The sequence below is a fragment of the Sphaerodactylus townsendi genome, linkage group LG12, assembly GCF_021028975.2.
Source record: "Sphaerodactylus townsendi isolate TG3544 linkage group LG12, MPM_Stown_v2.3, whole genome shotgun sequence".
NCBI classification, from domain to species: domain Eukaryota; kingdom Metazoa; phylum Chordata; class Lepidosauria; order Squamata; family Sphaerodactylidae; genus Sphaerodactylus; species Sphaerodactylus townsendi.
Window position 1 is genome coordinate 23,260,060 of NC_059436.1, and position 12,416 is coordinate 23,272,475.

Here is a 12,416-nt window from a genome sequence, read left to right on the forward strand (position 1 = left end):
AATGAAGATAGAAAAAAACTGGTGTTTGTCAGTTTTCCGGGCTGTATGGCCTTGTTCCAGTAGCATTACCGTCAGGAGAAAGTGCTACTGGAACACGGCCATACAGCCCGGAAACCCCACAACACTCCAGTCATTCTGGCCGTGAAAGCCTTTGACAATACATAGAAGAAACTGCCCCAAATAATTTTACAGAAATCTCTGGAATGCATTGTGAATGCATTAATGGGATTCATTTACCAATTTTTTTAAAAACATTGAATACATAGCTTCATGCCATATAATTAAACATTAATCCTTATTTCATGATGAGTAACATTTTGGTCTATGATGTATTTTAAATAGAAAACTATCTTTAGATTGGTTTTTTCCCCTCAAAATCGTTTTATTAAAAAATCCAATTTTATTTTTTTTAATCACTGCTTCTTAAGAGTGAAAACAATGTTTTAGCAGCTTGGAATGCAAGCACAGATTTTAGGTTCCAGGGCTTTTCTGAAGTCTGGACATGTCTCAGCTGAGCAGGAATTGTTCAAAGCCTTTCCCTCAGCCTGTGCTTGCCTCATAAAGAGCATTTGATAGTCTTTTGCGCTATATTCTCAGCATATTCTCTATCCCATTGAACGGTACTTTTGACAGTAATTTATAAAAGGATTGAGCTTTGTGCGTTTTGCCCTCTGACATAGAGAAGACTCCATGATGTTTCCTTGTCAGTTCTCTGGCATCTCATTTCTCTGTAGTCTTATAAGAACATAAGAACTAGCCAGCTGGATCAGACCAGAGTCCATCTAGTCCAGCTCTCTGCTACTCGCAGTGGCCCACCAGGTGCCTTTGGGAGCTCACGTGCAGGTTGTGAAAGCAATGGCCTTCCGCTGCTGCTCCTGAGCACCTGGTCTGCTAAGGCATTTGCAATCTGAGATCAAGGAGGATCAAGATTGGTAGCCATAGATCGACTTCTCCTCCATCAATCTGTCCAAGCCCCTTTTAAAGCTATCCAGGTTAGTGGCCATCACCACCTCCTGTGGCAGCATATTCCAAACACCAATCACGTGAACTTATGACACACAAGCATGCAAGTGAGCCCCAGAGAGTGGTGAGCAGTTGCCAGTTCAGCTTTTGGGCCTTCCTTCCTGCAAGTTGAGATGCGCCACTTCCTGTCACTGGAAGATCTTGTGCAGGGAGTCCTCCCATACCTGCCTTTTAGTTCTGAAAAGCTCCCACCCTTCTGGCCTTCTCAGGCCAGGCAAACCTGAATGATCCCAGAGGGCTTTTTGCACAGGAAATAGGGCTGCATGGTAGCAATATGGTTCAGAAAGATGCGTGGAGTAAAGAGTAAGAGACCATAGGCTATAGCACTGTGTATTGTTCGTACTATCTGTTACTGTGAGTAGGCCCCTGTGTGTTTGTGTGTATGTGTGTTGTCAAGTCACAGCTGACTTAAAGAAACCCCGTAAGGGTTTCAAGGCAAGAGACGTTCCACGAGCTAACAGCATGCAGTGTTTGAATAACAGAAGGAATGTGACGCGTAGAATAGAGGCTGTCTTAATGTGACAAGGAGACAGAATCATCCAATGGGATTTTTAAGGTTCATGCTTATAGCACATGAAAGTTATGGATCATGTACGTGAGTAAGGGGATGAACTGTGACGTCTGTATTCTTTGTATCTATAAAGACTACGGTCTTTCGTATGGTGGGCGTGTCTCTCTGTTGAGAGCACCCAGAAGGGGCTACCTTCTGTCAGAGATCTTATGTTCTTATCTATATTCTGCTAAGTAAAAACTGTCTGTTTGTTTGTTTCTGATGTCAGATGTCTTTTGCTTTTATTTCTAACCTATCTTTCTCAAACCAGCTGAGCAGGCCGGATTTGAGTTCTGGCCTCACAGTTTTGGCGACCAATGCGGCAGGACTCTATTGTAAGTGGCAGGACTCAGGGAAGGACTCTATTGTAAGCAAAAGGACCTAGGCAGGACCTAGGAAGGTACTTTCTGGTAAACTAGTTCTTATCATGTTGATACTTATTCTGCGCTGCATGTCTAGTTGATTTCCAGATCGCTACAAGTAAAATCCTATTGCTTTGCCTTTTGGATGTCCCGCTCTGTTGATTATACTGATTTATTCTATGTAATCTGCCTTGAATGAGAAAAGTAGACAATAAAGAATATAATAGATAAACTTAAACTATCCCACCTCTTCTGACTCATTTTGTTTCAGGCGTACATCAAGTTGCAGGAGTATGAAAAAGCTGTCCTTGACTGTGAATGGGCTTTAAGGGTAAGACTGTCTTATGTTTTCTCAGCTAACCTGTGGTAGAGAGGGAAAACAGGTAGCCAGGTGAACTGGGCTTTGAAGTATAGATGGCTTTGAGCAGCTATTTCAAAGCCCTCCTGTTACTTAACATGCACACATCTGTCCTCTCAACTGAGAAGATAGTTTCAGAAGGTAGCTGTGTCGGTCTACAGAAGAACAGTTAGATTCAACTCAAGGAGCATTTTAGAAACTGCCAGGAGTTGCAGGGTACTGTATATATTCAAATAAAGCAGTATTACAGTATCAAAAGTAACACGTGTTTGTATTTTTATGTTCTAATGCAATCTCAATACATGCAGTAACAAAAGCTATTTTTACTATAATGAAATGTAAAGCTGTCTTTTCCAAGGGTTGTTTGGGTATGAGCTTTTGGCCGCCAGAAGGTAGCCTTGCTTTCAAAAGCTTGTCCCCTTGAAATCTTGTGAGTCTCTAAGGTGCTGCTGGGGGTCTTCCTTGTCTTGTGGGGTGCAATTTTCATCTTCCCAATAAAAATGTAAATGAGATGCTTGATATCATGGAGCAGATTCAGACATTTATATTCCTGCTTTGCAGAACCACTCTACAAGCCCTTTGTTTAAACTCAAAAATGTTTTATTAAAGATTGATGTAATTAACAGTAAATTAATTTGTCTGGCAGGATCCCTTGAGATCTGTTCAAAAATGTAAACATAATGTGCTAATTCAGTTCTCTCAGCTTGGTGAGGTTGCATGCTAAGTGATTTAAAAAAAAACTCTGGATTTCTACGGCTAGATGTCTTTTAATTATGTAACCTCAGATGCATCAGGGTATTTTTTTTTTGTGGTATTCATTTGTGATTAGAAGAGCCCAGTCTGCTAGCATTTAGAGCTTCCCGTTTCTCCCTTCTTGGTTTGTTTGTTTTAAAAATGGCTGCCCACTTACACAGAAGACTAGGTTTTTTTGGTGGGGGCTGGAGAGACAGTGGCCCAGGCCTTCATCTGCCCCCCTCCCCCAGACCCCCCATGCCTTCTTTTCCACACCTACACCTGGCTGCCCCCACCTGCCTATGTATCTATCTCCTACTTGCAAGCCCTCCCACAGCACAAGTTCAGTTTCCTGCCCCACCTGCACAGCTGCTTCTCTGCAGCAAGGCCAGCATATACTGCTGCGTGTGTTGCTTCCATTGCCTCCAGATGGTGCCACCACAGTGCCCCACCCCATGCCCTTGGGCAGTTGGGAACGCAGTTGCAGACAGGTGCTATGGGGGTGCATGGGTGAGGTCTGAGGCAATGGGCCCCACAAGAAGCCCCAGGCCCTGGCAGCGACCTCACTTCAGGGCATGCTGGTACCAGCCATGCCCCACCTCGGACTCCTCTCAGAGTTCTTTGGGTCTGCTACACAGCTGGGAGCAGGAAGTGTGGCAGCCGCCTGTAACTTCTCATTTACCTTTTAGCTCCTTCTGATGCCTTGTGTGTGACACGGTTATACAAACAAGGTAGTGCTGCAAAGAACTTCACGCACTGTCCCAAGTTTGTCATCAGCAGTGGCCCCAGTTCTGGTTGCTCATTGCCCTCCCCCGCAACAAATGCTGGACAAACGCCTCCCCCAGCTGTCCTCCTCTGAGCACCTCTGGCCAAGAGCACCTTTCACTGCCCCTCCCCCCGCCCCCCAGCTCTTTTCCTTTCAGTTGAGAAGGAAGACTGATGCCCATTCGGATGCTGATATCTTGAAAGCTTTCTGAAAGATCTTTTCCCTTGGCACTTTGAATGCTGTCAGTGCCATTGATTTAGGGAGTCTTTCTAGACAGCAGGTCAGCTACAGTGAAGCAAAAAAATGTCACTTTCCAAATGTTTGACAGGAATTGTCAACACAAACAATGGCCACATTTCAGTATCCTTTAGTTGGAGAGTCAGGGTGACTGAACCCTCCCTAACACTCCCCCAGGGTGGGTGGGCCAGCTGGATACAAGCCACCTGAAGAGACGAGAGCTTTTTCTAAGACTGCTGCGTGTAACTCACACAGTAGAAGCATTGCTGGCTTCTAATTGGACAGGAGTTTGAAAAGTTTTGTGTACCGTGATAAGTGTCACCAGCACAACAGTAGAGCGTGGCTGTCACTTGGGTGTCAGTCTACCCACAGACCTTTCCAAATGGCTAAGGGCTCTTTCTGAAAAAAGCAGTGTTGGGTGAGCTGTTCTGTGTGAAAGTTAGAATCCTTCCACTAACGGGAGGCACTTGACAAACTTCTACACTTTGTTCTGGCCCAGTGAAGAGTTTATTCTAACATGGAAGCCTAGGAATAGTCCTTTGAGATTATGAAACTGGTCTTGTAATAGTGCTGGCTCACTGGCAAAAAGCCTCTTGGTTTTACAAGTTTTGCTAAATGATTCTGTTCAATACAGTGTGACGAAAAATACCTCAAAGCTTTCTTCCACATGGGAAAAGCGTGCTTGGCATTGAAGCAGTACAGTAAGGTAAGGCCAAGCCTGTGAGCTTTCAACAGGGCTTCCTATTATTTTTCTGTAAACATGGAATATCACCATCTGTTTAGAAGGCTGCACAGTTTGCAAGTTTCAGTTAGCATTAGTATCTTATTGTGAAGCACCTTTTATTTAAAAACAAAAAAAAAACCATGAAAACAAGACAACTATGCCAAGGTGCCTTTTTATGCAGTCACATTCAAAATCCGTAAGCACACGGCTTTTGCAGTTAGCTTGCTGACTAAAATGTAAGATAGCATCTTTAAGAAGCTGTGTGTTAAATTATTTTGGCTGTTAAGTTAAAAGCTGAAGAAGAGGAATCTGGGTCTGAATTTGGGGCGTCCAAGAGAAATCGACTTTTTTAGTTCCTGTGGTTACCTTGTAAGAAAAATAAGAAGCCAAGAAAGATAAAAGTTCTGATTTAAATCACATGGGACATTTCTCTGTTTGGTAATAGCCATTGGTTCACTTTTTGCATTGTGTGTTTGTTTCATTAACATCCTCTGTCCTTTAATTGGCCCTAAACCTAAAATCCTGCTTTTGTTCCTTAAGTCCAGAGATTGCTTCATGAAGGTATTAGAAATTGATCCCCAAAAAGGAAAGCTGTGCAAAGGTAAGGAGATTGTTAATCTTTCTGTTACCATCATCCTTCTATCAGCTGAGAATCATGCTTACGTGTATTGCTTTTGTTTCTGCCTTTGGCTGTCTTTGGCCAGGTTCTTCTATGTATCCTTATTCATTCTCATTCCACTAGTTTTTTGCTATCAGTTCTGCCTCCTGCTCGTTTTAATGTTTTGCCTTGGAAACTTCCAGATTGCTTGAACGAAGTAGACTTGGAAGAAAAAAGACAGCGTGAGGAAGAGGAAACCACCAAGGAGTTGGAATCTGGAAAGTGCACAGCCGTGTCTGTGATCAAGTTGCTCCAGAAACTCAACAGGCCTAATGAAAATGCCCTTTTTTATGTGGGTGGGATCCAGCTTTTGACTGATACAATAAAAGACTGTGAGTATTCCTTTTTCCCTTTGGATGCTAGAGGCAACGGCTTTGCCACTTGCAAACAAGAGATCTCAAGTCTGAGTTGTTCTCAGTAGTTGGCTGTAGAGTGCTGTTCGCTGAAATCCCCAGTGGTACTGTTATGGCCGTTAAGAAGAAATTGGAACCTGATAGGCTTACCCCTCCAGCTCTATGCCATCTTGGGAGCTGAAGAAACAAAACAAGGAAGAAAGGCTGTACCTTACACGTTGATAGAACCTGGATCCACTCTTACCTGGTGGTAGGGAGTGTTGAAATTTTCTTCCAGAGAGTTATTCTATGCCTTAGAATGTCCTAAATACTGCAGAGCATTTACTTCACCCCTCTTCAGCATTCTTCCTTCTGCTCTGCTTCAAGACGAATATTTAGGCATCCCTTATTCCCACAGTTGGTGTTTTTGTTAACTAAATGCTGTGGAAGCACTTATTAATTGAGTATTCATTTTATAAAAGCATTCATTTCCTGTATATTACCCCTAGTGCTTAACAAAGTTAAGATTTTAAGTTGCTTTTTATATGTTTTATCTGTGTTCAGTGTATACTGTTCTGTTAATGTTGACTGATCTCGGATTGTAATAAATGAAAGGAGCCCTGTGTACTTCTTGCTGGCCATCATTTTCCTCTGTCAAGACCATTGCTTTGGTGACCTTGTCACTTAACGCTGAGCTTGTGGGGTGGGGGGGGGGGGAAGGAGAAGATTGGTCTGCCCTTATATGAAGTACTTAAGTCTCAAGGGCCACAAATCTGACTTTTTATCTGTGAACTTGTTTCAGGCACTGAACAGACCTTGTTCAGGACAAACAATGGATTCAGTATCATCAATGACAACGAGGTCATCAGATGGTAAGGCCTGTCTTTTGGAGGAACAGTAGGAGCAAAGAGAAAGGCTGCTTGCAAGAAACACAATCGCTGTATGAAATTCAGATGGGCCGATCAGCAGATAACGCCACAACCCGTTCTGGCTTCTAGATGTCCTTTTGGGCTAAATAGTGCTCTGTCAGAGGCATCACAGGAAAATCTGCTTCAGTGTTTCCTTCATGCTGCTTCTGAAGAATCACTCTTTTACAATTCTTGGACCCGAAGGCAAAAGCAGCATAGGTGAACACAGTATCTAAAGGTACCAGACCAAAGTGCTCCAAAGTGCAGCATTCACCCAAAACAAACAGCATCAGCCATTGCTGTTAGGGTTGGAGATTTGGGTGCAACCAATACCAGATTTGGGCCGAATCTGGGCAAATTTGTGCACCCCACAGCCCTTCCCCAAGAAATTCCCCATTGACTACAATGGAGTCAAGGCTCTTTAGATCACAGAACCTGGGGAAAATTTTGGGGGTGACTGTCAGGGGTGCCTTTTTAAATCTTCTGGCACCAAAATTTCAGAGTCTCATCAGGACAGTCCCTGAATCATACTCTGAAATTTTGGTGCTGCTAGTTTTAAAAGTGCACCTCCTGCAGGCTGAAATGCAAAAAAAAACCCTACAAAATTCAAATGGACCTGAATTTTTCAGATATACCTGAATATTCGGGTATATCCGAATATGTTATTTGTCTTATTCGGGCATACAGATAATTTTATGCCCGAATAAATCCAAATCCGAATTTTACCAATTTGTTAGGGGATTTACCAAGCCTAGTTGCTGGACCAACAGCAGGGCAACTTCATCAACTGCTTTGGCTCTTATAAATCTTTGACTAAACTGCTGGAAGTTTTTCTGGGCATTTTTTTTCCAGCTCAGTGGAGGGTATGTTCCTGCAAGCTACTATCTTTGCTCCTTATTGGTTGTGGCAATTTCGATTTGTGATAGATTTTACTTCTTGGAAGGAAGGCCCATGTTATTCAATGGGACTTACAAGAAAGAAACTCCGTGGAATTGCAGCCGGTGAGACCCAGGTTCAAATTCCCACTGTCATGGAAGTTCACTGGGTGGCCATGAACTTATGCCTCCCAGCCTAGCCTCTCTCACAGCACTGTTGTGAGGATTGTTTATTAATTTGTTCATTAAAAGAACCTCCTGCCTTTCCTCTTGGTTCAAAGCAACTTACAATAATATGAGAAACATCCTCAGATAAAGATAAAACTCCAAGCCCCCAAGCCTTCTCCATTTTATAAGATGCCTACCTTTCAAACCTCCTCAAAAGCCCTGGTGAACAGGGCTTCAGGCTTTGTAGCACCCACAGAATATCTTTTTCTTCTCTTCTATATAATTCTGCAGTGTATTCTGTATTCCCATCTTTTCTTCATTTAGTCCTGTCCAGTTATTGTGTATGTCTCTGTGTAGACAGACAGACAGATCTTTTCAGCCTGTCTAGCCATGCTTTAAATTTCCTTTTGATTTCTTGGATCTTGTAGAAAAGATCTCTTGTTCTTCTTTGTTTGTTGTTACTTCTATTTCTTTATACTGGTTATTACAATAGTTCTCTTTTTCTCTAGGTGCAATTCGCTGGAATGCTTCATTTAGACTTCTGATTCTGTTTCCGTCATCTTTTACTTTTGTTTGTTGTCTATCTTTAGGAAAGGTCCATCAGTCATCCATCAAGGCTTTCTTTTTGGCTTCAGGAATAATCTTTTCACTTTCATTCTTGATATTATCGTTGGTTTCAAACCATAGTTCTTCTGATTCCTCTTCACTTGATCTTAGTAATACAAATCTGTTCTTCATGGTCTCTTCAAGGATGTTGTTGAGATTGTATTGTGGCACAATGAATGCTTAATTGTTTTTTTCAGCTTTATTCTAATTTTCAGTATTAAAAATTCATGGTTTGTACCAGTTGGCTCCTCGCCTTGTTTTAGCAATGAGAATAGAGCCACTCCATTTTCTGCTTCTACATCTGGAATCTATTTTATTTCTATATTGGCCCTGGGGTGATGAATCCAGTCGTATGTTCAGTTGCCTTAAAAATGTGTTCACAATGAACAAATGGTTGTCTTTACAGAGTTCTATTAGTTACTTAGCTGCTTTGTTTCATGCTCCCAGCCCAATTGAGTCTTTGTTTGCTACTTTTACATTCCAGTCATGGTGATAAGCCCATCTTGTTTAGATGTGTTATCAGTTTCTTCCTGGAAGCCTGGATAAAAGCTTTCCGTTTCTTCCTGCTCAGCATGTGCAATTGGGACGTAAACTTGAGTGATGGTTATGTTGATGGGCTTTCCATGAAGTATGATTGATGCTGTTTGCTCAGACTTTGCATTATAGCCCCTAACTGCTTGTTCTAAATCTTGCCTCACTACTGGAGCAACACAATTTCTTCTGTGCTTGTCATTTCCCAAGTAAAACACTTTGTAATGTTCTGACTGAAAATGCCCCAATCAGCCCACTCACTCCCAGGATTGCAATGTTTAAATGTTCCATTTCTTGTTTTGTGAATTCAGGCTTACTTTGATTCATATTTTTCATATTTTATATTTCTATTATAGGCACCAGATAGTTTTGAATTTTCTTTTTGCATCCATTCATGTCAGCAATTGAACGTCCTTTTGGCTTTAGTCCAGTAGCATCATTAAGAAAAGTGTTATTTGTCCGCTGTTCTAGTCCAGTAGCTCATTGAGTGCCATCCGACCTGAGGTTCCATTTTCCAGCAGTATATATATAGAGAGATTGTTTTGAATTGTCTCATTGTAGGGTTTTCAAAGTAAGAGGTGATCACAAGTCTTGAACCCTTGTCTTCTCCAGCACAGTACTAACCAGGGTTAGCTGTAGTGGTCCTGGTGTTGTCTATGAAAGATCCTCAGCCAGTGCCAACTTCCACTGCTGCCCTGTAGCTACTCTTCAAAGATTCTTCTGCCCCCATTGGAACTGTCCATACTCTTCTACACATATGGCTGTTGATCCATGAATGGGGTGGATCCATCTTAGTCTGATGTCTCAGCTGTCCCCATTCTAAGAAGAAATGTTGGGTTTTTTGCCTGCGTTTCTCTACCATAAGGAGTTTTAAAGTGTTTTACAATTGCCTTCCCCCCTGCCTCCACAGCAAGCACTCTGTGATGATGAGTTGAGAGAATTCCCAGAGATCGGTGACCAGCCCAAGGTCACCCAGGCAGAGGAGTGGGGAGTGGAACCCAGTTTTCTTGACTAGAGTCTGCTGCTCATGTGGAGGACCAGGGAATCAAACCCAGTTCACCAGATGAGAGTCCTCTGCTCTTAATCACTAATCCATGTGACTCTGCTCAAGTTTAGCCTCTTGCTGGAGATTAAACTCTGTATGGTGTTGCTGTCGGCTTCTCTGACACTCATAAACCCCCTCCCCATATTAAGATGTGTGTCAAAAGGGGGGTACCCAAAAAAAGTGGGATTTAAGTAAATAAATAACTTGCCTGACATAACAATGTCTGATCTTTCCTCTGGGTTGAGGAAAAATCCTGCATGATCCCAGTACTTGTACTCGCTGATTTCATGCATACAAGGCAATGCCTGACTTCTCCTGTGACTTGCCCCCCTTCCTTTGAGGTTTACAAAACCTGTTCATTTTCCAGTGCATTCCATCCTGAGACGACATCCCCTGCCGAAGTGGAACTGTCTCTTTCCCTCCTCCTCCTGTGGCAAGCAGTCTGCAAAGGGAATGGTAATCAACATGAATCGCCTTTAATATATTGCTAATATGACACTGGCTTATGTTGGAGCGTGTTCTTCTCGATGAGTTTTGCTCCCGTGGGTGGCCATGATGCCTAGACCTTGCTCCACGCTGAAGATTGGCAGGTCAACTACAATGACAGCAAGTTTACAGCCTTAACAGTGATCCCAGGGGTGCTGCTCCCCAGCCCCAGTCATGTCTATTAAACCTTTGCAGCAAGTGGCTTAGAGGGAGATTCCGCCACGGAGATTATCTCTTCCTCTTCGGTCTGTTCTGCGAGTATGCTTGGATGACAGACGCATTTTCTCAGCTGATTGTTGGAAGTTCAAGTCCTTTTCAGCTAATGCCAGCAGTGCAGCAAAGTAATCCGTGTCAGACAGGATTACCGCTGGAGGTGGGTTTTGCCAGAGCGAAAACAAAATAATCCCGTCCAACTTTGCCACCATGTTCACAGGCTGCAAACTGGGGTCTCCCTTTTGGAAACTTGGGGTGGGGAGCAATTGGCAGCAGCTGCCATTCTCTTGGGCACATTTTTTCTGCTCCCTTTTAGCCAAAGGACTGCAGTGCAAAGGCAGGAAGCAGGGCTGTTGTGGTGTTCCGGCATCCAGTGTGATCACACCGTCAAATACAAACTTGGGATTGCATGAGGTCACCTCCAAACTGGAATGAAGACAGGAAGCACTGACACTTGGTTATGTCTGGAGCTACATCAGTGTTTCTTGCCTTCAGTACCACATCTTGTTAAAATATTGGGAAAAGAGAGTGCTTGGAGGCGGAGGGGGGCACACAAGAAGCTGCCCCCTACTTCATGGGGCCATTTGAGTTGTCTGCTTAGACTGGCAGTGGCTCTCCAGGGTCTTAGGAGCTGGTCTTTCCCACTACCTACTGCCTGGTCCATTTAACTGGGGGTGCTGGGGATTGAACCTGGGACCTCCTGTGCACAAAGCAGAGGCTCTTCCACTGAGCCCACAGCCCCTCCGCAATCGCCATCATTGCCGGGACCACAAAAACGGCTGGAGAAGCAGCATGCAAGTTGGACTTTCATGGAACCTTTCCTCCCTCCTCCCTCAAAGCTGAGCCTGGCTTTGGCCGGGGAGAGCAGGATATTAAATTGAATAAGATAATGATAAAAAGGAAGTTCAGCCTCAGAGTTTACGCAGCCTCTCTAACGCCCACTGTCCTTTGTATCCAGCCAGATCTGAAGTCCCTCGTTTTAAGATCCATCTTGCAGGGGTGGGTCTGCCAGTTCCATGCCTGTGTCGCCTTTGAGATTCAGGTCTGGCTGGTTTAAAGTGTCTGTCAAATTCACCAGAGTGAACGGGATGCAGGACACAAGCAGAGCAAGTGGTATTTCTCTCTGCTTCATAAAAGGAGGTGGGGAGGGGGAATGGGAGGAGAGAAAAAAACAGAATATATTAAGTTCTGGGGCGTGAAGTTGCCAAAACCTGCTTTAGTTCACACTTCTTGGGTCCGCAAATGGTGCTTGAAAGGTGGAACTAAATGAGATGAGAGTTGCTTGCCATGCATGTATTAAGTTATATAATCTGCCCTTTAGAAATGGGAGAGGGGAGGGAAGGGAAGGTGAGCCGTAGAAAGTGTCTTCCCGTCACTCCAGTGGGTCAGTCCTCTGAGACGAAACAGAACAATGTTCTCTCACCTGAGTGATTTCCTGGACAGCAGATGTAAATGCTGGTGGAGCCTCTTAGAGCAGGGGGAACAGCAGGCCAAACTTTAGGTCTTTTTCCCCCTTTCCAGAGGAGAACCAGCGGCTGCTTCTAACTCATCCCTACGTGAACTCGCAGCTTCCCACCCTGCTGCTCTCAGAGGTGACTACAATCCAAGAGCAGAGTTTGGCCCTGCTGTCTCTCTATGCCCAGACGGAGCACGGAAGGAGCCTGCTGATCCGACACCTGGACCTAACCAAGTATTTATCATATTTGAGTCCAGAATCTGTTGTGTGCTTACAGCCGAGGAGTCAGCAGGCGGGTGGAGCAGCCACCAGCCTCTGTGGAAAAATAGCCACAACTGAGAATCTGAACCCGCTGGCAATTTGAAGGGTGTTCGATAAAAAGAGGT

The 12,416-nt window shown here is 43.8% G+C and overlaps 1 protein-coding gene across 3 annotated transcripts in view; it reads left to right on the forward strand.

Moving 5' to 3' along the window:
• Window positions 1-12,416, forward strand: part of TTC12 (tetratricopeptide repeat domain 12) — a 45,357-nt gene that overhangs the window by 15,533 nt on the left and 17,408 nt on the right. For all 3 annotated transcript variants that reach the window (XM_048511950.1, XM_048511951.1, XM_048511952.1), the window contains exons 7-13: window positions 2,207-2,266; window positions 4,663-4,734; window positions 5,293-5,353; window positions 5,554-5,742; window positions 6,545-6,614; window positions 10,243-10,331; window positions 12,096-12,264. In XM_048511950.1, coding sequence (XP_048367907.1) covers window positions 2,207-2,266; window positions 4,663-4,734; window positions 5,293-5,353; window positions 5,554-5,742; window positions 6,545-6,614; window positions 10,243-10,331; window positions 12,096-12,264 — 710 coding nt within the window. The remainder of the gene's footprint in view (window positions 1-2,206; window positions 2,267-4,662; window positions 4,735-5,292; window positions 5,354-5,553; window positions 5,743-6,544; window positions 6,615-10,242; window positions 10,332-12,095; window positions 12,265-12,416) is intronic.